The sequence below is a fragment of the Psammomys obesus genome, unplaced genomic scaffold (genome assembly GCF_907164565.1).
Source record: "Psammomys obesus unplaced genomic scaffold, mPsaObe1.curated_primary_1811, whole genome shotgun sequence".
NCBI classification, from domain to species: Eukaryota; Metazoa; Chordata; class Mammalia; order Rodentia; family Muridae; genus Psammomys; species Psammomys obesus.
In genome coordinates this window covers 3,208,680-3,235,854 of record NW_026587032.1, presented here as the reverse complement: position 1 = coordinate 3,235,854, position 27,175 = coordinate 3,208,680, and the positions used below count along the sequence as shown (strand labels likewise).

The window sequence follows — 27,175 nt, the reverse complement described above, 5'->3', positions numbered from 1 at the left end:
ACCTCCTAAGCCATTAGAAAGTAGCTGTGGCAAGGCAGCCTCAGACAGTCAGGGACAGAATATGAGCTTAATGTGGTTCTGATCCTTCCAGCTCTCTCTCCCTTAAATGGGTCAGGGATGGGGGTCCACTCTCCTGCCTCAACCACCCTCCTGCCCATGTACGCCCCTAGCTGCTCTCCAACCACAGTGCATTCAGAGTCAGAGTGTCACTTCATCTCCATGTTCTGTGCTTATTGGTTGACCTGTGACCCTGGGTCCTCTTCTGTCCTCAAACCAGGCCTCTCTAGTTCCATCACGTAGCCCCAGATCCATCTAGTCCAGGGAGGGTCAGGGGGAGCACCTTTATCCCCGCAGCCCAGGGCTTGCTTAGAAGGCCTGAGCTGGCTGCCTCTTTATCAGTGTCTGTCTGTTTTGAGTAAGGTGTTGCTGTTTCCCTGCAGGAAGGTCCCTTGCTGAATGGTGGGCTTCTGTATAAATGGCTACTACAGCCTCCTACTGGGCCCTGGTGAATGGAGAGTCTGTATTCCCACAAGGCCTTGTATGGCCTTGGCCTCCTTGTTCCAGACCCTGCTTGGGCCCAGAGGGAGATTTACAAGAAGGCAGGACCTGTTCTTCCTGTCTGTCCCCTGCTCTGGCCTCGGAGACTATACCATCCTCTCTTGGTCAGTTTCTCAGTCTCGGGCAGTGCCCTGCCAGTGTCTCCTGCCTCCGGGGTGAGATTGGCTTTGTTGTCTCAGGAGAACTCTTCTGGTGCTAGTCCTTGGCGTCTCCTGATCCTCACCAGCAGTGGTCTTGCTGGAAATGTGTTGGCCACTGGGCCAGAGCTTGTCTGGAAACAACTCACCAATTTCCTCCTGGCATCTCTCAGGCCACTCTTTTCTGAGTCTACTACCCTGCAGGGAGCTTGGCCCCTGCCCTAGCTCTGTTTTCCACGAGGCCATGGTGGGGTCATTGCTCTGTCTACTCTGGTCATGTTTCCTGTGAACCCCTTGCTTGTCAGTCCCTGCATACCAGTCTGCCACCTGGCCTTGCCTGGGTGTCTCTGGGAAACAGTGACAGTGATTCTAGAATTATGGGGCTGGCACCTTGCCACCAGGTACAACGATGGTAGTCTGACTGGGTGTTTTAAACATGGCCTCTTGAGAGGTGGGGTAAGTCCCTTCTGGCTCTGGGCCTTGAAATGGTATATTGGACCTCTGTGCTCCCTGCTTCCCTGGAGCTTCCACCTATTGAGAAAACCACATAGAAAGTCACCAAACTGTCCCCTAACGTTGACTCTGAGTCTAGCGTGGACCCTAGGGAGTGGGGCTGGGAGCCAGGCCACCTGCAGTTAGCAGACACTCAGGGTGGCTGTAGCCTCAGTTTTCCCATCTGTGAACCCTGCTCCTCCCTTTGGGATGTCCCTCCTTGCTGTGCTGGTGACCGGAAAAGAGATAGGTAAAGCCTGTTTCTGCCCCAGAAGGTGTTAGGCTAATGGACAGATGCTGGCTCCATCCACGTGCAGTCACATGGTCACAAGCATAGAAGGCCAGCTGGAGGTCTGAGCACCCAGCTGTTTGCTAGTCCTGCCTGCTGCTCCACCCACACTGTCTTCTTTTGCTCAAGGGTACATCAGTGTTTGCCGCTCTGCAGTACGTGCTGACCTTTCAAGTTAAAAAAAAAAAAAAAAAAGTCCCTCCTAACCAACGATGTGGGTGTGTCGGCAGCTGTCCTTTGGCTCCCAGGGCCCAGCGGGGTGTGGGTGCCTCTTGCAGTGAGTGTTCAGCTGGTGTTTGTAAGCCTTGGAGTGGGGATGGGGTGCCTGTTACAGCTTTGTTTTCCCTTCTGGCCCAACACTCTTGGTGAGGCCGATGGCTTTGGGGCTCTGGATGTGGCTGTGTTGGTGGTGGTGGTGGTGTGCAGGGCCTTGGGTTCCATCCCCAGCGTGAGACTAATGGTTCTACACTGAAGGGAACAGTTAGAACAGGAGTTTTTTAACATATGGATATCAGCCTCTTTTGGGTGGAGTCGAGTGACCCTTTCACATGGGTCACATACCAGATATCCTGGGTAACATATTAACGTTATGATTCATAACAGTAACAAAATTACAGTTATAAAGTAACAATGAAAATAATTTTATGGGTGGGGGTGGGGTTTCACCACATGAGGAGCTGTATTAGAGGGTCACAGCATTCAGGAAGGTTGAACCACTGAACAAGAGGCTGTTTGGTGGCCTGTGGCTACCCTATGAATGGGCTTGAACTCTGCCAGTCTGGCCTGTGTTAAAGAGCTTTGGGTTCGCACTGTGTGCATCTAGCCAAGGTAAGAGCTGTGACCCAGCACCTGGATTAGACCAGCCCTTCTAATCCCAGAAGTTGTTGAATGAATGAATGAATGAATGAATGAATGAATGAATGAATGAATGAATGCATGAATGAATGAATGTGTGAATGAATGAAGGCTACTTTACTAGGGCCTGGGACCAGAAGCCTGCAGTACTTGTAGGGTAGTTTCAAATGAAATAAAACAGATAAACAACAGCTTACGGAAGAGATGTACTTGCTACATGGTGGTTTGATGGGAAATTCTTCCGCTTAGAACCAGATGGGAAAGAGCAATCCTGACCTGCAACCCAAGGAGGAAGTTGACAGTGTTAGAACTTAGCCAGGGTCTCCTCCTTAACCTAGAGATCATTGACTGAGTTTAAGGCTTTTATTACCCTCCTGGCAAGAACGAGTGGCTCCTCCAGCCCCGCAGCCAGTTTGTGACCAAGCCATTTACTCAAGTGCTGTGTGTTTTGGGTGTTCACCTCACTACGGATACTGCGGTGGGTATTGTGAAGGGTGAAGCAAGTAAGAGCTCAGGCCTCTCCTGACTCTTTCCCAGATTCTCTCTCGCACCCAAAACTTCACTTTACTGTACTTGCAAATGAGCCACAGTGCAGTGCACTTGCTAAAAGAAATGGATGCGCTCACAGAAGCAAAGCATCGAAGGAGGTGACGGCTGTGCTATAAGTACTATGGTCAGACCAGCCTGATGTGAGCTGTTGTGTTCCGGGTCATGGGGACTGCTTTTTGGAGCCTTGGTAGACTAGAGCATCATCCCCAGAAAAGGTGACCTAAGGGCCTGGCCAGCCCTCTGATGTCTGCCGTTGTCCCTACAGCCAGGTGGCCATCACAGCAGGGTTTGAACTGCCCTCATGGAAGGGAGAGGACCCTACCGGATCTACGACCCAGGGGGCAGCACGCCTCAGGGAGAGGCATCCGAAGCTTTTGAACGCCTAGTGGAGGAGAATACCCGGCTGAAGGGAAAAATACAAGGGATAAAGATGTTAGGTAAAGCAGACCGTGACCCTCCCCCTGTCGGCCCTCTCCCCGCAGCCTGCAATGCCAGCTCCCTCACAAAGGCTGGCAGGTGCCTCTGCCTATCATGCTGCTGTCCCTGGGACCCAGTGTTGGCTCCTGGCATCTGTGTGCACTTCTGTAGCCTGGTGATGGCATTCCCAGCCCTGACTTTGCCCATCCCAAAGGGTATCTTTGAGGGGCCAAGAAGAAAGCATGCATGGAGAGAGGAGTGGAAGGCCCAGTATGTAGATTTGGAACCAGAATGGTCTCCCGTTGGAGAAGTGAAGTGTGTGAGATGAGGAGAGCCGGGGTACCAGGGCAGCCCCAGAACCCAGGGCTTGGATGCCAGGCCAGGAGCAGAGCTGGCCCAGAGCTCAGTGCCTGTTCTTCCAGCTTCCGCTCCTATCCCCGTTGTCCAGCCCGACCCTCCCTCCCTCCTTGCCCACCCCTGACCGCTGCACTGCATGTTCCTCCTTCGTGCCAGGCCGTCACTGACTTCCCTCCTCACTGTCTTCACACTGTGTCTGGAGGTCACTTTCTTTGTGTCCAAACTTGCTGTGGAGGGCCTAGCACCCTGGCTTTCCAAGTATTTTTTCCCTGCTTGGCAGAACCCACTTGGGATGGTGGGGGACAGCAGCCGGAGTTCGTTTCCTTTCCCCAACTGCAGAAGGGAAACCGGCTTAGAATGCAGCCAGTCCCTTGAGAACTCCTCACTTGCTGCAGGAGCCAGCGAAGGGGCTGACCAGATGTGGAGGGAGAGGTGGGCAGGAAGAGAAGGCCAGAGGTGGAAGGCTTCCTTAAGCTCCTCTGCCAGACTCTTCTTACACTGGCCTGTTTCGGGTGGGGGCCAACACAGGCTTGGACTTACAGCCCACACAGCCACTGTGGGAAGGAAGTCAGACCTCAGCCCGGTTTGGGGCCCGGGATGGAGAGAACCATGCACTGGTTTGGGTAAATCCATGTACTTCTCCACCTTGTCTCTAGGGGAGCGTCTAGAGGAGTCTCAGATGGAAGCGTCCAGGCTCCGGCAGAAGGCAGAGGAGCTGGTCAAGGACAGTGAGCTGCCTCCACCACCACCTGCCCCCTCCTTGGGCTCCTTTGATCACCTGGCTGAGCTCACAGGTACCGAAAGAATCCAGAAACCCTGCCTTTTTCTGAATCCAGACTGCCCAGGCCCCAAGCAGCACAGGGCAGACCCCTTCTCACACAGACCATTTTCCCTGTGCTCATCTTTTGGCTACAGCACCCGTAGGAGCTCAGATCTGTAAGGGACCTCAGAAGACTGGTGACTCAGCACTCCTGGTGCCCCGACAGGCATTAGTGATCCACCACACTGGTCCATGACCGCTAAGACTTGGCCTTAGGGCTTTATTGAATGCTTATTGAATGTACAGCTGCTCTGTGGCAGGCTTGATCCACCCCTCCCCCCTCCAGGCATGGGAATCAGAAGTTCTCTGTTCCCTTCCCCCACTCTGTTTCAGATCAGGAAGGCTGAGGCCCAGAGAGGACTCTGGTCCTTGCCCGTTAACCTTCAGCAGTGCCATCTGCTAAAGCAGAGGGTGACATTGACTTTGGGTTGGTCTCCAATGTGTCTTGAGTCCAGGACAAAGTCTGGGACCAAGAGAAGATCTCCCACACCAGACTTGAGCACTTCCTGCTGCTGCTCCTCAGATCTCAGCCCAGGCCCCTGTGGTACCTTCCTTTCCAAGGGTGATGAGACTTGCTGGACAGATGAGAAAGGTGGAAGTGTCAGAGCCTGTGACACTGTTGTCAGAGGGGTATTCCAGTCCTCCCTGGCCCAGTCAGCTGTTAGTCCTCAGTGTCTGACTGGGGCTAGGTTCACTCCCAGGGCTGTGAGGAGATAGTCATGGGGCTTCTGTGGCAGTGGCCTCCTATACTAGGAAGCTGCTGCGTTTGAGTCCAGGTTTTACAGTTGCTGACAGAGTGATGGCCAAATTGGTGACTTTGCCAAACCCTGGCTTCCTGTCTTTATGAGAAGACCATAAGGAATGGGGCTGTGGCTCAGTGGGTACAAGGCCCACCTAGCGTGTGTGAAGCCCTGGGTTCCATCTTCAGCTGCTCCGAATAAACTGCATGGCGGCACACACCTGTAATCCTGTAGGTGGGAGTTGGGGGCAGGAAGATAAGGAAGTCCAGTGTCATCCTCAGCTGCATACTGAGTTTGGGGCTAGCCCGAGCTCTGGGAAATCAAGTTTGAGGTTAACCTAAGCCTCTCAAAAACCAAAAGAAAGCACTTGTCTAATTAAAAATTCCTTCTATATCCCTGAGGCAGGTCTAGGGGAGCAGGGGAGCCATGGCCACCTTGGAATTTTCTTAGTAAGGTATGGGAAGAGGCTCTCTCTACCCAGGCTCTGTCCCTACTGTGCAGGCCAGTCATTTCACCTAGCTTCTTGTCTTAAAGAGTCAGCCTCCGTTTTCTCTGACTCGAGAGAGCTCAGTCAGAGGGCTTCCAACAAGTGTTCTTCCTGTGGGCTGGGTTCGGGCTTCTTCCCTTGTGGGTTTCTTTAGCCAGCCTTGATTTTCCAGGACAGGACACACAGGTCCAGGTACATCCTGGTACCACCACTACCACCACCACCACAGAAAACTCCATGGAGAAGCCTGCGCTAGCCTCCAAGCCTCCATCCAATGTAAGTAGCATTTGGACTTGTGGTTACCTGCACTTTTTCCCACCACCTATCAGTCTGGAGTGCTGGGCGGGGCAGCTGGCTGTTTTAAGATGGACGTCGTGGTTAACATGACTAGGAAGGTCCTCATCTAGCAAGGAATTTCTCTCATTTACTGAGGTGTATAATGTCACGTGCTCACCAACAGGGCACACTGCCAAGAGGCTCAGAAACCACCTCCTGCAGGTTCAGTGGAGAAGTTTAGCTTGCTGTGGTAAGGCCAACCCCTCAAGGGACCCATCAGATGGTGAGGAGAAAAGGGCCTTTTCCAATGTCCTGTATGGAACTCGGAGAGTGTAGGTTTGGAGAGGGCTTCTCTAGTAGGGCTGAGACCACAGATGGGGTCATGGTGGTGGTGACTAGGTGGCCAGCTGGACTGGTTTCTCCCATCCGTCCTACCCCCATCTCAGGACAGGAAAAGCTAAATAGTCTGTGCAGGTCCAGAGAGTTTGGAGGTTTAGGGGGAGTATACCCCAGTGTGTACTTGTGAGAACAGAGAGGATATCACCTGTCCTGTTGTATTGCTCTCTGCTTTATCCCAATAAATCTCTTTAGTGAACTCATTTTTCAGATAAGCCGGCTGGCCAGCAAGCCCTTCTTTGTCCACTCCAGTACTGGGGATGCAAGTTACAGGTGGTCAGCCATGCTTTTTACAGGGGTGCTAAGAAATCCAAACTTAGGTCCTCCTGCTGGCATAGCAGATGCTCTGCCCACTGAGCCATCTTCTCAGCCCCGGTCAGGTTTAAGAGGAATCTTACAGGTTCAGATGGACTTGGGCCCATCAGCTGGTTGAACAGCCAGTGCAGTCTGCTTCGAACATTTAGTGGTATGGACAAATACCAAATCCGCCGGCCACCACCTTGGTTTGGTGTGCGTTGTGGGCCCATCCTTGGTATCCTCAGATCAGTCCTCTCCAGGGGCCTCTGGGACTGGTTGGTTTGGCCTGCTGCCACCCAGGGCTGAGCTCGAGACACCTGAGCCCAGGACAGAACAATGCAGCTTGGTTGTTTTGGCAGGATCTACCGGCTTGTGCCAAGTCCCGGCTTTTGTTCACTGACTCTGTGAACCTGGGTTTCCTCATCTGTCCTAAGAGTATATGAACCTCTCAGCCACTCCATGAGTAGCTTTGGAGAATAAAATTCATGAGAACATTTTAAAATGCAGAATCCTTGGGCCAGTGAGATGGCTTGGTAGGGAGAGGTGCTTGCTGTCAAGCCTGAACTCAGAAACGTGAGTTCTAGCCCCAGAACCCACGTGGTAGAAGCAACTCTCAAAACCTGTTCTCTGACCTCCACACATGTACTGTGGCACACACGCACACACTCACACACACAAGTGAACAAATAGGTAACCAGTAAATAATAGTGGTTTTCAAGGTCAGCCCACCCCGCAGCCCCGAGTCACAGAGAAGGTAATGGCCATGGAGGGGTATGACTTCAGATCACAAGGAGGGTGATGGCAGTTGTGTGGCTCCCGGGTGACCTCATGTGAATGGTGTGTGACTGGTTGCCTCTGAGAACTCTGCCCTGTGTGTCCTTCTGTCCCCTCACTGCTCTTCCTTGGGGGTAGGAGGCCTTTCTCTCGGGCAGCCCCTAACTGCCTTCTATACAGGGCGCCTCTTCTGACTTTGAAGTGGTTACCACTGAGGAGCAGAATCCGCCACCTGAAACTGGCAGCCACCCTAGGAACATGATGGTGAGCAGACAGGCAACCCCCCTGAGCGTACCCTCTGCTTTCCTCTCTCTGTTACCTGCCCTTCCGTGACAGGCCCTAGGGCCACCCAGATCCCTTGGGTCCCCTGGAGTTACATGGGGGACACGGAGGGGCTAGAGCATGGGGTACTTCTCGCTCTCATATGCAAATCCCCCACTGGTGACTTCCCCAACTTGGGGCACACAGGCACCCCACTGTTGTGAAAGCCTGGGCCTCTTGCCAGCCCCACTGGCCCCTTGGCCAATCATTTCTGTATCTGCTATGATGACTCAGCCTTTTGGGTCTCCAGGCTCCAAGCCTGAGGATATGGAAAGGCTCCTCCTGGTGCTTATGGTGGGGTTGGGGGTGGGGGAGTAATTTACCCTTTTGTGCAGGTCCTTGACTCCTCCCAGGAGCGGGAGGGTTGGAGATTAAACTTTCTGTTCATGTGTGGGGTGCACGCATTCCTCCTGCTTTAGAGGGCCTCCTTAGATCCCCATTCCTACCTTGCAGTGCTTGGTCCCAGCCATGTGGTCCTTCTGTTCTTTCTTAAAATGCCAAACTTCCTGGAAAGCTATTTTGAAAGACCTGCAAGATTCATCAGAGACCTTAAATTCCTACCATTTCCTCATCCCTCCCTTTCTCCGCATTCTTTGGTGGTTTTTCAAGACAGGGTTTCTCTGTTTTAGCCCTGGCTGTTCACCTTATAGACCAGGATGGCCTCGAACTCACAGAGATCCACTTGCCTCTGCCTCCCAAGTGCTGGGATTACAGGCGTGCACCACTACTGCCTGGCCCTTCGCATGTCTGCTTTATTTGTTTTGTTTTTTGAGACAAGGTCTGACGCTGTAGCCCAGAACTCAGGGTAAGCCTCTTGCCTCATCTCCTAAGTCCTTGCAGTGACAGGCGTGCCCCACTGTAGACTGTAGTTCTTTTTCAATTGCTGTGCCAGCGCTGTGCAATCTCACCTTCACTGATGCTGCAGTCTCTGTGGCCTCCAGTCATGAAGGTTTGGATGGCTGGTACTCTCTTGTTCACCCACAAACAGCTCCCAACCCGCCTCATGCCAGCATTTAGCCTTTAGTGCTGAGAGAAGCATCTTGTCAGGCGATGCTGAGTGTGAGATAGGACCTCAGTGTTTTGTCTCCTGGGCCTTAATGACTCTCCACCTGTTTCACCTGTTCTGTCCCTGAGGACTCTGAGACTCTCTGACTGTGGAGGCAAGGTTTTCTCATTTAGAAAGGTTTCAGCATTCGGCCATTGGCCATCAACTTACCTGTTGAGTTAAAAGTCCCTATGTAGTCAGTGTGCCTCCTCTGTGCCAAGACAGGAGTACAGCAGCTCGTGCAGGAAGCTTGTGGGCTAGGTGGAGAAACCTGAGGGATTTGAAGCCCTTCATGAGCCTTCAGAGAGCAGCCTTGACCACCCTAGTCCTTTGTGGGAAGAGATGGTGGGGAAGGGATGCAGAATTGGGAGAGTGGTGCCAACAAGGCTGAGCACCCAGTCACCACAGAGCTTAGTAGCAGGTTACAGAGCCCTGGAGGGCAGTCAGAAAACCCCAGGTGTTGGCTGCCTCTGCTATGTCCTGACTGGGCTGCTCTGAACAAATTCTGTCAGTGTGTCAGATTCTCCTCACTGTCCCAACCTAAGCCCTGGGGTCCCTAAGGTCCCTGGGGCTCTGCTCTGATTCTCTGAAGTGGTAGGGGTTTCCTAGGTGATTCCCTGATAGGGGAGGCGTCTGCTGGGTGGTTCTCTGAAGTTGTTTGTTGTTGTGTGTGTGTGTGGATGGGGCTGAAGTGTGTGAACATTTGGGGTGATGATCAGGATATATGGGATGTGGTCCGGAGAACCTTGGGGTCAGGCATAGGAGCTTGGGCAGGAAGACGGTTGGGAGGCCTAACGCCTGGCCATGAGCCAGGGTTGATGCCTTGAGAAGGAAAAGTCCCGCTGAGACTCAGTAGGGATGTTCTACTGCCCAAGCTGCTGACTCTTAAAGTCCTCCACTAGGTTGGGTTTTTTTTTGTAGTATTAGAGCTGTGATTCTTAGAAACAGGTGGTGTTTGGTTCCCTCCCAGGCAGAACCCCCTGTGGAGCCTCCCAGAGCTCAGGAAGCAGGGTGTGGACAGCTAGGGACACCTCTCTGCCCTCACTCCTGTCGGCTTTGCTGTGCAGTGAAGGAGGGAAGTGATGCACACTGCTGAGGGGATGCCCAGCCTGGGGGAGGGTGAACCATCTGCCCTCTGGTGCTCAGTAGGACTCAAATCGTAGGAGGAAGATGGCCTTGGTGCTGTTAGGCCAGCCAGTGGCCTGGAAGTCCTAGGTCCTGCCCTGTGAGTCAGCCCCAGATAGGGAACCTGTGTAACTGGAAATTTTCCCTGGGCTGAGCAGAGGCCATGGGGGAAACTGAGTCATGAGGAATGGGGAAGCAGTGGGAGAATTGGCTGGCATTGCCTGCTTAGGCTTGGTGAAGATCATCTCGTTGCTCTCTCAGGAGCTGGGGCCCCCACTCCCAGAGGATGGCAATCTGATGCTTCACCTGCAGCGCCTGGAGACCACCCTGAGCGTATGTGCGGAGGAGCCGGACCACAGCCAGCTTTTCACCCACCTCGGCCGCATGGCCCTCGAGTTCAACAGGTTGGCCTCCAAGGTGCATAAAAATGAGCAACGCACATCCATCCTGCAGGTGAGGCAGGCCAGCACGCCCCCACCCCCCAAGCTGTTTGTGGGGTACAGGGGTTAACAATGTGGACTTCGGAGTGATGGATTCCAGGCCTACTTGGGGCTTCTTGTTCACAGTGGTGACTACAGTAAGGAAGCTGTGGGAAGGTGTGTAGAAAAAGAAGGAAGTGAGGAAACAGGAGGTGGGTGGCCCTTGCCTTTGAGGGGTGTGGCCTGCAAGCAGGGTATGGCCAGCTTTGTTCTTGTTTGTTTCTTTTGGAGTTGGTTTGGGTTGGGTTGGGATTTTGTTGAGATAGGGTCTCACCAGCTGGCCTGGAATTGACTCTGTAGACTGGGCCTTGAACTCATAGAGATCTACCTGCCTCTGCCTGTGCCTCCTGAGCACACCCCTGTTGCCTGCTTTGCTGTCTCTGCAGCTCTTTGTAAGTTATGCCCCCTCAGTAGGAGCCATTAATACAACCCCTTCCTAGATAGGCAAACAGCCTTCAAAAAACAGCTTTTTTTTTTTTTTAACCCCAAGGTCAACCAGCTGGTAAATGGTGGGCTAATATTAGAACCTCAATTCTTATTTTGTTTTCTTTCTTCCTTCCTTTCATTCTTCTTTCTTTCTTTTTCCTTCCTTTCATTCTTCCTTTCTTCATTTCTTTCTTTTTTTGAGCCAATCTCACTTTTAGCCCAGGCTGGTCTCAGACTCACAGCATCTTCCTGCCTCAGTCTCCTAAGGGCTGGGATTCCAGACATGAGGTACCACACCCAGCTTTAATTTGTCATTTTTTAAAGTCATACCCTCAGCCACCCTCCCTACCTGCTGCCTTTCTCAAATCCCTCTCAGAACTCTCCCTGTGCTGGGGAGACAGTTGATTCCTTTGCTCGGCCAGGTCAGGCTTTGGAGTTCTGTTGCCCTTGGTTCTTCGTTGCTGTATGGCTTAGACAAGTCGCTAATCTTCCTGACCGCTCGGGAGTTGAACTAGCAGTGTCTCCCTCCTGGGACACTGCATCAGAGGAGGCTCTTGTGCAATCGAGAACCCAGTGCTAGGAGACAGGTCAGCCGTCAGCCTTGTTTGATGGGGCCCATCCACAGCAAAGCTCAGAGGGCTTTGCACTTAATTTTGGTCCACTTGCAGTGAAGTGCTGACCACTGCAAAGATGGTGAGCCTGAGGCTGCTGGAGGGCCTGCTCAGGATTTGAGCACCCCTTCTACTTCTGGTAGACTCTCCTTCTGTGCCAGTCATGGTCTACAGTCGCAGCTGTGCCAGTAGACCTTGATGAAAGGAGCGAATCCACCCTGTGCAACCTTGAGTAGGTGAGTTCTACACTGTTTATATGGCAAGGAACACACAGGATATCCTCTCTGGAAACTGGAGAAGCAATAGAAATGTTTAGTTGAGGCCCTCCATGGCCAGGCTGGGGGAGGGGACCTCTTTGAGAGGACACCAAGATTTTGGGGTTTCCGAGCTGAGCCCTGAGGAAGAAAACCTGACTAGATATCTGGGCTGAGATCACTCTGGGCATCAACTTCTGCCATACAAATGGGAATGTGTCCTGGCTCCCTAATGTCCACCAGCCTCTTAAGTTCACTCTCTTTTTTTATCCCTTTCCTGGCTCTCATAGTACGCAACAGTTCTGTTTGTTGTGTTGGGTAGTTAATTTGCTTAGTTTGCCTCCCTGCTGAGTGCTGTCTTCACAGAGGGAGTGTGCCTACCATGATGCCCCAGCGCCTGGCACTTTGTGCACAATTGGTTAAAGAATGAGTGAGCAAGCCAGGCATGGAGGCTCCCATCCATAATGCCACGTAGGGCTCCAAGAACAGCCCTTTGACCTGGAATGACAGTGTAACGAGTGAAGTGCCACTGTGGCCTTCCCTTAGGGACAGGAGCAGGACATTCTGTTCCCTGGAGTCCCTGCTCAGCGTCCCCGCAGCTCTCTGTTTCTCAGCCTCTGGGTGGAGGAAGCTGGATTCGGTTCCTCATTCTCTGATTTGTTTCTTGGTTCATTCAACAAACACTGCAGGCTCATACCTATAGTCCCACACTTGGGACTGAGGCAAGAAGATTGCTGGGCGTATAGTGAGGTATATAGTGAGTTTCAGACCTGACTGGGTTACACGTAAAACCTCACCTGAAAAAGAAAAAAAAAAAATTTTTTTTTTTAAATAAAAAATGTTTTAAATAAAAAAATAATTTTTTTTTTTTTAGATCAAAGGAGATGCGAGGCAGCTAGGACTGCCATGGAGGAACAGTCTAGGCAAGGGTAGCCGTGAAAGGAAGAGGAGGGAATTATCTCTGGGACAAGGACCCCAGCACTCATTCTCCATCAGGCATCCTCATTACTGGCTCCCATGGAAGAGAAGCCTGGATGGATGGGCCTGGTGGCCTGGCTTCCATCTGTCCTGCCAGTCAAAGGGATAGAGTGTCTGGTCCTGCCTGGGCTGGCTGCAGCCCCAGCCCCCTTGTGTCAGCATGCCTTGGGACGAGCCCATCCTAACCCTCGCCTGTATCTGCTCATCTACCCCACAGACCTTGTGTGAGCAGCTGCGCCAGGAGAATGAGGCCCTGAAGGCCAAGCTGGACAAGGGCCTGGAACAGCGGGATCAGGCTGCTGAGAGGCTACGGTAAGTCCAGGGTACCCTGAGACTGGGCCAGGACTAGGGCAGGAGAAAAAACATAAAGCATTGGTCCCTGAGATGAGGCCACACCTCAGAGCTCTGTTCTGAAGGCAGATCTCCCACACTCTTTGCACTTTGTTTATCTTGGGGGGTGGGAGCAGAATAGATAGCATTAAGAGCTGCTCTCCTCCCCCGGGGACAACTGCTAATATTTGTGTAGGCTCAGGACTCTCCTGCCCCCTGGTGGTTAACATTCTCTGCTCACTTTTCCTGGGCTCTTTGGAAGTCCCTCTCTGGACTCAAGCCTGTGGGAAGGCATACAAATTTACCCCAGCCTCTCTGTCCTTGGCAAGACTGAGTTGGGGTGTCTTAAGTGAGCAGTAGGTTCTGCTTGTCACCAGGGATCTCTGTGACCACAAAGTAAGGAGGCCTGGGGAAACAGAAATGTGTGATTGCTGGATCTCAAAGGGCCTTTGCCATCAGATCATGCAGGCTAACCACCATTGTGTGATGGAAGTTGGGCCCAGAGAGAGAGACAAGGGATTCTTAAGGGTCTCATCACAAGGACCTAGGCATTCATCAGAGTAGTGACAGTTCCTGCTCACTGTGGTCCTGGTAACAGAGAGTTGGATAACAGAGCCCTAGATAACAGGGTTCTGGGTAATAGGGTACAGGGTTGCCTTTAGACAATAGAGTCAGGACTTGTCACTCTGTGTTTCCTGTTGATCAGTATGGCCACAGGGCCATTTTGCATCATTGTGTCTTAATGTACTTTTGGATGGCCCAGTGGTTGAGGCTTTAGAGCCATATGCCATTATTCATGGAGGACATGGATCGTGTCAAGGACAAGGATGCCCAGGCTGAAGGAAAGGCTCTTGGTTGAGAAGGCAAGAATTCAAGCCCTTGCTGAAAGGGCTAGGAGAAAAGCCATTTGACTCTGTGGTGTTTCTGTAATTAAATGGAAGCTGAGGGAATGTGTCCATATTGTAAACATCCTGAGTCCCCAGCACTACCTACGTCATGGACTTTGGATTTTGCTCTCATTTAGTTATATTTCTGCTTGATTGTTTGCAACAGTCCCTCTTTATAGCCCAGAGAACTTGATGTTTAGCTCAGGCTGCCTCAGGCTCCATAGTTCTGCTTCTGCCTCCCAAATGTTGCGGTTACAGGCGTGAGCACCCACATCCAACTTTGCTTGGAAACTGTTCCTACTACAAATTATAAAGGCGGCCTCTCCTGGAGCGACACCTGTGTGCAACAGCAGATAACCCTGCAAGCACATGCAGTAGAGTTGAGTCACTGACAGGTGTGAGGATGGTTGTGCCAACACTGGCTCCGAGCCAGGAGCCTATTGTTTCTGTAGTAAAGAGGGAGTGTGGCACAGAGATGCCAGTGAGTGCTCGGGACTTCCTAGCAGCACACAGGTCCTTCCTGCTTCAGCTGAGCCAGGACACTCAACTCTAACCAGAAGGGCAGAGCTTTCTTACGAGAACAACATAGACCTGAAGGTGCCATGTACGTTGACAGCCTACACATGCGGAAACTGCAGTTAAGGATTCTCATGATGTGTGTATACGCGCTGGGTAGCTCACAGATGCCCTTCTGGTCTCGTCGCACTCCCCAGGACACTGCTACAGTGCCCATGACAGTACGTCCTTGGCTTCGCAGGCTTCTTATCCCAGGGCTGACATTGTGACTTCTCCACTTGTCCCTTATCCAGGGAGGAAAACATGGAGCTCAAGAAACTGTTGATGAACAGCAGCTGCAAAGAGGGCCTCTGTGGGCAGCCCAGCTCCCCCAAAACAGAGGGTGCTGGCAAGAAGGGCATGGCCGAACAGCAGCAGGTGCGTGGCAGGAAGTTCTCCTAGTATCCCAGGCTTCTCAGACCCAGGATCTGCTCCGATCCTCAGTGAGAGTGAGCTTATCTCCTCCCACACACAGTTCCAGCTGCAGAAGGGTCTAGTTGATAGACCATGTTTCCTGTGCAGTGTCTGCCTCTTCGATATGACCACATCTTGGTTTTTCTGCCTTCACCCCGCGTGGAGTGTCCCATTCCCTGAGACACATGCTCAGAATTATTGGCAGTCACGTGGTTCTGTGGACTCCACTGGCTGCTTCTCTTACTTGCTGGCTCAGACTGTCCAACTGCTGCTCTTGGAAGCTGGGGTTCAGTGTTTGACTCATTATAGGTTCTAACACCTTGATGCATTTTGTGTTGTGATGGTGACTCCCAAGAGTCAGTTTAGCATCTCAAGGCATTATGTGGCAGAACGGAGGTGTCACAGCAGGGGGATCTATGGGGATTGTGTTAATCTTGTGAGACTGCAACTTGGAGCCTCTGCATGGAGAGGAAGACTGTGATCTGGGGATGCCACAGCACTGGCCCTCACCTCCCACCTCCAGACCCAGGCTTGCCACACAGCGAAGTTCCAGATGTGCCTTGCTTCATTTTCAGCACCCCCAGTCTCCTCTCACCCAGTCTTTAACAGAACATACTTTTCCCCCCTCTTCCCCTCAAGTGAATTGTAGTCAGTTGCAGCATAAGCCCTAATGCCAGCTTTATTCTATGTAATGCAGTAATTAACCTCTGTCACTCTCTCCCCATCACTGCATAGTAATATACTTTACCTGGGACTTGCAAAGCCGTGAGCTCATTTGAGCTCTTCTGCCGGAAAGGCTGTCTCTTCCACGTGCAACCCCAGCAGGAGTCCTTCACCTCTCAAGCAGATGTGGGGGTGGCCAGCTAAACAACAAAGCCTTCTCACCTCTGCCTCTGTGGCCCCGTTTTATTTTTTTATTATTTTTTAAGCATGGCCTTACTGTATAGCCATGGTTGATCTGGAACTCACGATGTAGATCCGGCTGGCCTCCCGCTCACAGAGATCCTTCTGCCTTTGCTGGGATTAAAAATACATGCCACCTTACCTAGCCTTTAGCTGTTGCTTTTAACAGTGGGCTTCCTGGGACAGGCATCTTCGCTCTTTTTCAGAGGCTACCCTATCAGATAACACCTTTTCCTCTCCAGGTGCCATGGTGTGCTTTTAGGAAATAGCCTGTAGGGGGCACTAGAGGCCCATGAGCTCTGCTTCCAGCCTCTGCCCAGTCTATGGTAGGGAATAGAAAATGTGAGAGTACAGACAGCATGACTACTGGACAGATTGAACTCAAGAGGTAGACTCTGACAGGACCCTTGCAGACCAGCTTCTGTGTCTTGATCATGCACTAGGGCCTTGGTGACAGTCACTGCCTTTGCACTCCCAGCCTTCTTCTGTGGTTGTCCCCGCAACACTGGTAGTTGTTTACTTCCCAAACATTTTATTTTGAGGTAATAGTGTTGAGTTCTGTTCCCATACTCCTTTCCTCTGGCTTCCTTGGCCAGCTTACGGACCTACCAACTACCTCACCAGCCGTCTTACGTAACTTAACTCTGGTTCAGTTACCAAAGTAGGAATTAACATTGGTGCTGCAACACTATCCGGATTCCACGCATCTTCCATTCCTGTTCTTTCTTTGCTCCAGAACTGAATCTAGGATCCCAAATGGCATTCAGTTGTCACAGCTCCTTAGTCTTCTCATGTTGGTGACATTGCTCAGCTGTCCTTGTTTTTATGACTTTGGTGCTTTTGAGTCAGCCAGTTGTTTTGCAGAATGGGTTTGGGTTTCAATTATACTGTGGTTGCAGAATTTGGAAAGAATCTCAGAACTGGCATGCCACGTGCACACGTCTGCACAGTGCTGGGCTCTTAGCACATGCATCTGGACTAGTGTATCTGCCAACCTCCTTACATTTGTTTATTTTGTGTTAGGGTTGCATGTATGGAGGTCAGAGGACAGAAAGTTCTCTCCTTCCACCATGTAGGTTCTGGAGATTGAACTCAGCTCATCAGGCTTAGTGACAGTCAAGTTCACTCACTAAGCCATCTCATTGGCTCCTAATAACTCTTAAAAACACAGCAGTCACACTCTCCAGGTGAGGGGGTTTGGAGTTGTTGTGGGGTTGCCTGGCAGTGCCCCAGAGCTAGAGCTGATGTGGGGAAGATGGCTCTGGACAGAGCTGGGGAAGGGATGGTGAGGCTGGCAGCCATGGAAAGGGGAAAGTTCCTCATGGGCTTCCAGGAAGAGGAGGTCATGGCTGTGACACTTCAGGTGGCTGCTGGGTGAAGGGAGCAGGGAGATTGGAGAAGGGGGCTGCGGTCCAAGAAGGGCAGCAGTCTGGGGAGTGAAGTTTTATCCGAGACTCTGGTGAAGTCTCTCTTTGTTTCTTCTCAGGCCAGTGTGATGGCAGATAAAGTCCCCGAGATGGGGGTGGTATTGGGCGCATCTGAGAAGAAGGTGAAGATGCTGGAACAGCAACGCATGGAGGTAGGTGGCTGCACAGGGTAGTCAGTGAGCACCAGAGGGATGAAGGCCCTACCTGGCTCCCTGGTTCCCACTGATTCCAGGTCATCTTGGAGAGTTATTGAGGAAACCATTGGACCATCTACCCATGGGAGATGTCTCAGTCCTCTCTCGATCGACCAGACAGATCACTGAATTGTTTGGGGAGCTTTGGGAGCTGGAAAGATGGCTCAGTAGTAATAGTGCATGCTGCTTTTTCAGAGGACCCTGGGTTCAGTTCCCAGGATTCTTGTGGTAGGCTCACAACTGCCTGTACTCCAGCTCCTGAGATCTACCTCCTGTTCTGGCCTCCAGGAGTGCCCCCACACACGTGCACAAACCTGCACACGTGTGTGCACATAACTCAAAAGGGGAGCGTAGGAAGGTTTAGGTAAACGGGATAGCGGGGTAAAGCTGTGGCAGGTCAGGCCAGTATCAGCATTGGAGACAGGGCTGCGGTGTCGGGAGTCCATCAGTGAAGGAAACACATCAGCAAAGGGGAAAGTTCCCCATGGGCTTCCAGAAGGAGGAGGTCATGGCTGTGACACTTACTCTGGTAGCTGCTGGGTGGGAGAAACAGGGAGATGGAGTGTGCCTATGCCCTTGGTAGCAGCACTCTGTGTCTCACGAGCCCCTCCCCATCTCCAGCCCAGGGCAGTAGCCTGTCCTTGTCCCTCCTCTCTAGGCTCCTTCTCAAACCTCTTCTAACCTCTTCTTTGCTGCCTAACCTCTTTCTTCCCTCCCTAACCTCTTCTTTGCTGCCTCTCTTCCTTCACACACATCTGAAAGCTTGCTGACACACATAGTCTAGATGTATTTTACTCGTATCTCAGAACTGAAGAATGCCCATTATAAAATAAATCAAGGATCTCCCTAGAGATAGCTGCAGCTGACATCAGCTCGCTGCATTCCCTTGGGGTTATTTTTGTTTTAGCTTTTTGTGATAATAGGAACTGAAGTTGGGACCTCACGGAGTTGCCTCTGCTCACCTTGAATTCACCTTGAATGCACCTCAAAGTCCTCTTTCTTCAGCCTTCTAAGTAGCTAATGTACAAACCCTGTATTCAGGGTTTTTGTTTTTGTTTTGTTTTGTTTTAATGCAGAAAAATAAAATGACACATACTACTTTTCAAATTAATTTTTTCTTTTAAAATTATCTCAGCATATCTGTTCAGATCTACAGCATAAGCCAGTTCCTTTTTGTTTTTTTTAGTACTTTTGTCATTGGTAGTATGTCTGAAATCGAAGTATCTTCTCCCATCATCCCTCATTTTATTTACTTAATGATATGGAGCTGATTGGGTAATTGCTCTGTCAAGAGTATGCCTTATAATTAGCATTATCTTAAAGCTGAGAGAATGTATTAAGTGTCTTATTTTCCTAATGGCTGTGCATTATCTGTGTATGATGTGATTTAACCCATGTCCTACGCTAAGCTGACCTTTGGACACACATACACGGAAGGAGAGTTTCATTTTATTTTAGTTTTGGTTTTGGTTTGAGACAGGGTCCCCAATGTAGCCTTGGCTGTTCTAGAACTCGCTGTATAAATAGGGTAGCCTGTGTAAATAGGGTAGCCTCGAACTCACAGAGATCCTCCTGAGTGCTGGGATAAGGGTGTGGCCACCATGTCTGGCTGATTAGTTTTTAAGGATGTTTGCACACTTGGCTAAAGTGTTTTTCTCTTCTTATACCAAGGATTGAACCGAGGGCCTTGTGCAGGCTTGGCAAGTGCTCTCCTGTAGAGACACACCTCAGCCCTTGGTTTTAATATTTCCACTGGTTAAACTTTTCAGAGTGGAATAATTTGTGTTAAAGACAGTGAAAACCTGAGGTTGTCACACCTTTTTCAGATTGCCCTCTGAAGAATCGTGTTTGCGTCTCACAGTTTCCAGGCCTCAGTGTTCCCTATTGCTTTCCTAGCAAGGGTGAAATGCACCTGGGGTAAAGGTGGGGCAGCAGGGAGCTCTTGACCAGTGGGAGATTGAGGCAATGCCTAGATATTGAGCTGCACGTGCTCTGGGCACCTGGGAAGCTGGGCCATGAGGTGGGTATCTGGTAGTCCTTCCGTGTATTTCTAACCGCAGTACCTGCCTGCCCACAGCTGCTGGAAGTGAACAAGCAGTGGGACCAGCATTTCCGGTCCATGAAGCAGCAGTATGAGCAGAAGGTGGAGTTCCTGGGAGATGAGCCGAGCATGGCTCGAGGAGGAGGGCTGAGGTGGGCATGGTGGCAGGACAGCTGGTGCGTGCTGCCCTCCCACCCTCACACGCCCTCTCTGCCTTCCCCCAGATCACAGAGCTTCGCCAGAAGCTGGTGGACCTGCAGAAACAGGTGACTGAGCTGGAGGCCGAGCGCGAGCAGAAGCAGCGTGACTTTGACCGGAAGCTCCTCCTGGCCAAATCCAAGATCGAGATGGAAGAGGCAAGTGTGATCAGGCCACAAGTCTCTGAGGTTCCAGGCTCCCTCTCAGAGTTCCTGGGCTCAGTGAGCCAGGGTCGCAGTCAAGCGCTTTGTGTCCTCTGGCGTTTATCCTCGTAAAATTGAGAAGGTGGAATAACTGTTGCTCCCCCCCCCCCCCTTTTTTTTTTTTTTTTTGCTTGCATTTTGCAAAGCTTTTTGATCAATTAAAAAAAAAATTTTTTTTTTCAAGACAGAGTTTCTCTGTGTAGCCTTGGCTGGCCTTGAACTCACAGTGATCCGCTTCCCTCTGCTTCCCCCAGGGCTGGGATTACAGGCATGCACCATCATTCCTGGCTGAAATATATATATATATATATATATATATATATTTAATTTACTTTTGTTTTGTTTAGTTTTGCCTGCATTTATGCCCCTGTACCCCGTGTGTGCCGAGTGCATGCAGAAGCCAGAAAAGGGCATCAGATCTCTTGGAACTGCAGTTATAGATGGTTGTGAGCCCACCATGTGGGTCCTAGAAATCAAACCCTGTGTCCTCTAAAAGAGTAGCCAGAGCCCTGAGCCCTTAGCCACTGAGCCACTTCTCCAGCCCCTGATCAGTTAAAATCTTAAATCCTAAGAACTATAGAAAAAAGTATGTGATATACAAACATACAGATGGAGCGTGGTAGGCTCACACCTGCAATCCCAGTACTCAGGAAGCTGAGACAGGAGGATAGAAAGTTACAGCCCAGCCTGACCTATGCAGCAAGGCTGGAGCTAGCAGTTAGTTGGTAAAGGCCCTGGGTTCAATCCCTTGTGCTACATAAACCAGGCATGGGAGTATGCAGAGGGAAGTGCAGAAGTTCAGGGCCATCCTTGAATGCATAGTGAGTTTGAGGCCATCCTGGGCTATATGAGACTGTCAAAATAAAATATAAAAAGGCCTTGTATCCTAAAACAGAAAGGCCTTGATGGGGCGAGGTGCTGTTCAGAGTTCAGAGTAGTATGGGGCCTAAAATAGAGGGAATTCATTTATCCAGTCATCCCAGCCCCTCCAGGCACTGTGCTAGAAAGAATCAGGGGAAACCAGTCTGCTCTACCCTGTCTGGAGAAGAGATGCTGAGTGACCAGTTAGAGGCTCATAAGTAAAAGTGTGTTAAGTTCTACAACAAAGAAGGGGACTGATCAGAGACTGAGCGGAAGGGACCTGATCTTGGCTGTGCTATGGAGCAGTATTCTATAAAGAAATGGCCTCTGCTCTGTCTCCCATGACTGGTGCCAGTGATGGCCCTCCAGAGTCCTGAAGCAACTGACAGAAGAAAGGCCACCTGGCTCCTAGACCCTTAGGGATAAGGGTGATGGTCTTTCCTGTCATGAAGCTACGTTTGGGCTGCTTTGCCTAGCTTTAAAGCGGATATTTTCAACACGGATTGCATTTCAGAGGCCCTTCCATCAGCATGTGACAGCCAGGCCTTATTCCAGCGTAGCCTCTGTCTGTGACTACCCCCTCCCTTAGAGGACTGGATAGCAGAGACACTGTACTTTCTTCTGAGCACACTAGCATGGCACTCACAGCCAGATACCTTGGCTTTGTGGTCTCCTTTGCTCACTCAGGTCTACAAGGGAAGCCAATCCCTGGAACCTGACAGTTCTGTCCTGTCCACTGGAGGAGGGCAGGACCCTCCCAGGTTAAGCCTGGCATTGCAGATGGGAACTCTGTGGTCGAGAGCAGTCTTTGTCCGACAGTCTTAAGCAGGAGCCATATGTCCTGGCCTAGGCTGCACTGAGTCCCCTCTGACTAGAGGCCACTCACCTTCTGATGTGTAGACTGTTGACTGAGGGCCATGCAGGAAGGATGAGCACTGACCTGCCTCAGTCTGTCCCCTGATCCACATATGGATGAGCTAAATCCTTTCCTGGAATACTTCCCCACCCCTTCCCCAGACTCTGGTCTTCAGAACCGTAACATCAGTTAAAAATTTTTTTCTAGATTTATTTTATGTGTATTGAGTATTTTGCTTTCGTGTGTATATGTGCACCTCATGTGTGCCTGGTCCCATGGAGGCCAGAAGACGGCATCAGATGCCGTGGAACTAGAGTTCCAGATGTTTGTGAGCCACCTTGTGAGTGCTAAGAACTGAACTCAAGTCCTTTCAAGAGCAACAAGTCTTGTAACCACTTGAACCATCTCTAGCTCCTAGACCTTTTTTCAAAACATACGTTTGCTGACAATACAGGTTTTTTATAGATGTGCCTGCTCCTAGTGCTGTACTGCCATCCACTGGTTAAATATTTGTTTGTTTGTTTTTGTTTTTATTTTGGAGGCAGGAGTCTTGCTATGTGGCCTAGGCTGGCCTGGAGCTCACTATGTAGACCAGGCTGGGCTCAAACTCAGAGAACCACTCCAGACTGTGAGGATTAAAGGTGTGTGCCACCACTCTCGGCCCAACCATTGTTTTAAACTCTTGCCTAGCTAGGAGTCACAGTGTAGGCCTACAATCCCAGTTTCTTGGAAGGCGGAGACAGGAAGATCACCAAAGCTTAGAGCCTCCCAAGCTATGGATTGAGTTCAAGCTTGCCTAGGCAATTTAGTAAGACCTTATCTTAAAATAGAAAAATAACAAAAATGAGGGCTGCGTGGTTGGGGCCATAGCTCAGTGACACGACAGTTCCCTGGCATACATGAAACTCAGCCCGTGGAAAAGTAAATAATCCATTTCCTGTCCTGGTAAATAGCGTTTGGTACTTTTACCACTGCAGCTCAGTTTGATTCCCAGTCAGAGAAGAATATTTGGGCCAGCAAGATGGCTCAGTGGATAAAGTACTTGCTGCCGAGCCTAACAGTCTGAGTTTGATCCTGGGACCCACGTGGTAGAAGGAGAGAACCGACTCTCACAAGTTGTCCTCTGACCTCCACACATGCATGCCCACACACATGCATAAGTAAAAGAGAATGTAAAAAGCAGAGAAACTCTTCCTTTGACATAAATGGAATGGAAATGGGGACCTTGAATTCTGCCCCAGCTTTCTATGTGCTCTGCAGGAAGTCACCACACACACATTTGTTTCTCACTGAGCAGAGGGGGTCGGTGCCCCTTCATCATTCCAGCTGTGGCTGTGTGGTGCAGAAGCCTGCAAGCTTCCACCCCTCAGCTGTAGTGACCTTTCACGTTGTACGCGTCCCTGGAGGGCCTCCTCCTGTCCCACTTACATCTTTGAGCATGTTCTCTTCTACACTCACATGCTGAGGTCCTTACAAGACTGTGGTATTCTTCATTTTGTGAATCTGGTGGAGATGGGGACTTCTCTCCTGAGAGGATTTCACAGACAATGTTTACACCCAGTTTTGGGACTCACAGCTCTCATGAGGTCCCCTGTGACTTGTTAAGGTCCCATCAGCCCTAGTATTTAGGAAGCTTATTTAAGAGGGCCTGTGTGAGGCCCAGGGTCTCTGCCAGTTGGTGAGAGAGATGAGGGCCTTCCACTCTGCCAGGCATCTCTTCCTTGAGCAACACATACAGACTCTCAAAGATGCCAGCCTCTTGCAGACAAGCACTGTGAGGTGGTTGCTGGGAGGGAGGGAGAGCCAGGGCATGGGTCAGTTAGTCCTGGCCTCCTGCAGAGTCCATGTTTACCAAGCCTGCACTCTCCTCTGCAGACTGACAAGGAACAGCTGACATCGGAGGCCAAGGAGCTGCGCCAGAAGGTCAAATACCTGCAGGATCAGCTGAGCCCACTCACCCGGCAACGAGAATACCAGGAAAAGGAGATCCAGCGGCTCAATAAGGTGGGTACTAGGACTCCTCCCCAAATGGGGGAAGGCTGCAGCTCAAGATGAGCTCAGCTGCAGGGCCCACCCTTCTGCTGGCACTCCCAAATCAGAGATGTGACCCTTGGTCAGAGGGCAAGAGGCACAATTCCTGTCTTCCCTGCCCCCACACACCCTGAGTGACCCAGCCCCATTCTTGTGGATTCACTCCTGCCTCCCATGTGGCCCTTTGTACATTCGGCCTCCTCCGAGGGCCTTCTGGCCTACTCAAGTTTGCATGTCATATGCTCAGCAAAGCCGTCCCTGGATCTTTTTTTATCTTTATTTGGTGGCACCATTCTGTGGTCCTAGGGTAGCAGCAGCTTTTTCTCACTCTTGCTAACAGGCTGTCCTGTGTATGCCATACACACAACACACAAACACACACACACACACACATTTCTTGAAGGCAGTGTAAGATTCCTGTCACTGAAAGTCCCTGATGTCTAGGGGCTAAAGTCCAGGTGGTAATGAATAGCTAGCCCTGAGATGGTCAGAGCTGTAAATTATCAAATTATCATGTGACTTGGGTTGGTGGAAAGCAGTGAAGGGAACCTCGGAAGATGGGAGCATTCTGTAGACAAGAAGGAAAATAGTGAGAGGGCATAGGTCCTTTTTTTTTTTTTTTTTTTTCAGACAGGGTTTTTCTGTGTAGCCCTAACTGTCCTTGAACTTGCTCTGTGTCTGCCAGCCTCTGCCTCCTCTTGAGTGCTGGGATTAAAGGCGTGTGCCACCACCACCCAACTGCCCCTCCCCCCAGCTTTGGCCGTGACTGGTCTACAGGGTTGCCTGGTAAAATAAACTAAGTAGAAACTGCAGTCCAGGCTCATGTGACTAGAGACAAGATGGATTGCTGAAGCTTAGAATCCTGCAGGAGCTGTGAGAGATGCAGCTCCTCTCAGAGAGCTAAGCTTTCAAGGTCTAGGGTGTGAATTGTTGAGCTAGGTCTGTTTAGAAGTCTTTGTACGTGGAGATCTCAGGTTAGCATGCAGGTTTAAGAGCACATGCTGGGTCGGGATCGTCATGCTCACTCATTAGCTGTTCGACCTCAGCAGTCTCCGTCAGAGTTCCAGTTGCTGTGATACATCACCATGACCAAAAGCAACTGGGAGAGGAAAGGGTTTATTTCACTGAATAACTGTCATGTCCCTCAGTCCATCCCTGAGGGAAGTCAAGGCAGGAATCCGGAGGCAGGAGCTGAAGTAGGAGCCATGGAAGAATAGTCCTTACAGACTTGCTCCTCACTCAGCCTGCTTTATTATATACTCCAGGACTACCAGCCCAGGGTGCCACTACCCACGGTGAGATGGACCTTCCCATATCAATCACCAAGCAAGAAATTGCTTCGAAGGCTTGCTTATCGGCCAGTGTGGTTGGGGCATTTTCTCAGTTGAGGTGTCATCTTCTCAAATGACTTTGGCTCATGTCGAGTTGACCCAAAAAAAAAAAAAAAAAAAAAAAACCAAACAAAAAAACACAAAACCCGGGACACTCAGCCAAGTTGCAGTTGGTCCCTGGGCTTCGATTTTCAAACGTGTAAAGCAGGGATGAGGTCCTAGCCTTTATCCTACAGCATGATGAAGAGGCTTCGGTCAATGCCGTGGCCCATGTACAGCGGTGATGAGTAGGTATGGTTGAGGACCACTGCTGCTGGGGTTAACAGTTACATTCATGGTACTGTAAGAAAGAGCCCTCCATGGGCTGTTTTCAGATGGCCTGACCTCCAGGGATGCCTCCTGCTGATCCTGTCTCTTCTCTGACCCCAGGCCCTGGAGGAGGCCCTCAGCATCCAGGCCTCTCCGTCATCTCCACCTCCAGCTTTTGGGAGCCCAGAAGGGGTTGGGGTCCACCTGAGGAAGCAGGAGCTGGTGACGCAGAATGAGCTGCTGAAACAACAGGTGAGGGCCCGAGAGCTGGGGGCCAGCCAGACAGCCAGACAGCATTGCACATGCTGGTTCTGCTCTCCATTCTCTATGGGCCTGGTCAGTTTCTACTTTTCATTTTAAGCCCATGATCCCTTTGTTCAAATGATGTCCTGTCTAAAAGTTCTGAGTGTGAGCTAGAGGAACACAGAATTATCCTGGCAACGTTGGATTTGGGTCTCGAGGTGCCCTACTCCAATCTCCAGTGCTCCCAGCTCTTCCCCAACATACCAGTGAGAAGCATGGAATCCAAATAGAATAGTGCAGCCTCTAGCAGCGTGACCCCCTCTCCCCCCCTCATCCCCACCAGGTGAAGATCTTTGAGGAGGACTTCCAGAGGGAACGGAGTGACCGTGAACGCATGAACGAAGAGAAGGAGGAGCTAAAGAAGCAAGTGGAGAAGCTGCAGGCCCAGGTCACCCTGACGAATGCCCAGGTGAGAGCACCACCCTGGGCCTTATGGGTCAGAGAGTCCTGGGGACTTCCTGGACTCTGTCCAGCTCTGTCTGTCTGCCAGCCCTTTGTCCTCTGAACTTTGTACAGTGTCAAGGTCTAACTCGATAAGGTGTTCTAGCTCTGACTCATCATCAGTGTTGATGCCTAGAGGAATGAAATAATAGAGTAGAATGAAAAGATGCTGGCAGGGAAGTGCTTCGACAGCCCTCCTAACCTGTGTTCAGGCCACCCATGAAGAGCAGGATCCCCTAACCACTGAGCTTCTGCTGCGCACCTCAGTGCCCTCCCTGGGACTTCCCAAGCTTGTGTGGTAGCCTGGGCCTCAACCATCTGCCCTCAGGGTGGTGAGATCTTAGGCCTACACCTGGCATTGAACCACTTACATACATCAGGCCTCTCTCCCTCTTCCTCCAGCTCAAAGCACTCAAAGATGAGGAGAAGGCCAAAGAAGCCGCCAAACAGCAGAAGAGGAAAGCGAAGGTGAGCAGCTGGGGGGAACAGGCAGCTCGCACTGTCTTGACTCTCCCATGGGAAATGTTGCTGGCATTCTGCCAGTTAAGTGCCACCGGAGCAGTCCCTGTTAACTGTCATTATCCATCATCTATAACCAGGTCCCCAGACCTCTGCCTGCGCCTCTCTTGCCTTTGAGAGCTTAGGTTCTGGCTACAGGGCAACAAGGTGGTGCCACTGACTGGTGGCAGGCCAGAGGCAAATACGAGTCTTTCTTGCAGGCCTCAGGAGAGCGCTACCACGTGGAACCCCACCCCGAGCACCTCTGTGGGGCCTATCCCTATGCCTACCCACCCATGCCAGCCATGGTACCTCACCACACCTACAAGGAATGGTCCCAAATCCGCTACCCTCCAGCCCCTATGCCCATGGAGCACCCGCCCCCCCTCCCCAACTCTCGCCTCTTCCATCTGGTGAGTTTCATGTTCCTCCTTCCTACAGATTCTGTCTGTAGGACAGAAAGGAAGGCCAAGGTGCGGGGGTGGGGGGAGGTGAGAAACTGCTGTCCGGGAGGTCTCTCGGAGACAGGGTGGTTGCGGACAGGTATCCGGGCCTGGCCCTGGGCTGCTCTCCCTGTGGTCAGGGCTCCACAGCCTCTGTCTGCTAGCGCCATTCGTGTCAAGGGGAGAAGGCCTGGTAGGGAGGGCTGGCACTGAGTCTCCAGCTGGATATCAAAGTTTGCTCTGGAGTTTCATCACCTGCAGCTGAGT

General features: G+C 51.2%; 1 protein-coding gene across 7 annotated transcripts in view; it reads left to right on the top strand.

The window, feature by feature from the left end:
- Tnip1 (TNFAIP3 interacting protein 1) overlaps positions 1-27,175 on the top strand; it is a 48,349-nt gene that overhangs the window by 16,092 nt on the left and 5,082 nt on the right. For 4 of the 7 annotated variants that reach the window (XM_055602737.1, XM_055602736.1, XM_055602734.1 and 1 more), the window contains exons 2-16: positions 3,146-3,317; positions 4,311-4,448; positions 5,874-5,977; positions 7,625-7,708; positions 10,197-10,388; positions 12,901-12,995; positions 14,710-14,833; positions 17,259-17,351; positions 19,471-19,536; positions 19,659-19,790; positions 23,428-23,556; positions 25,344-25,475; positions 25,810-25,935; positions 26,370-26,435; positions 26,687-26,878. In XM_055602737.1, the coding sequence (XP_055458712.1) occupies positions 3,182-3,317; positions 4,311-4,448; positions 5,874-5,977; positions 7,625-7,708; positions 10,197-10,388; positions 12,901-12,995; positions 14,710-14,833; positions 17,259-17,351; positions 19,471-19,536; positions 19,659-19,790; positions 23,428-23,556; positions 25,344-25,475; positions 25,810-25,935; positions 26,370-26,435; positions 26,687-26,878 (1,809 nt within the window). In that variant the 5' untranslated portion in view covers positions 3,146-3,181. Of the gene's footprint in view, positions 1-2,160; positions 2,305-3,145; positions 3,318-4,310; positions 4,449-5,873; positions 5,978-7,624; positions 7,709-10,196; positions 10,389-12,900; positions 12,996-14,709; positions 14,834-17,258; positions 17,352-19,470; positions 19,537-19,658; positions 19,791-23,427; positions 23,557-25,343; positions 25,476-25,809; positions 25,936-26,369; positions 26,436-26,686; positions 26,879-27,175 lie in introns of those variants that run through there. The other 3 variants (XM_055602733.1, XM_055602735.1, XM_055602738.1) reach the window with 3 other exon arrangements.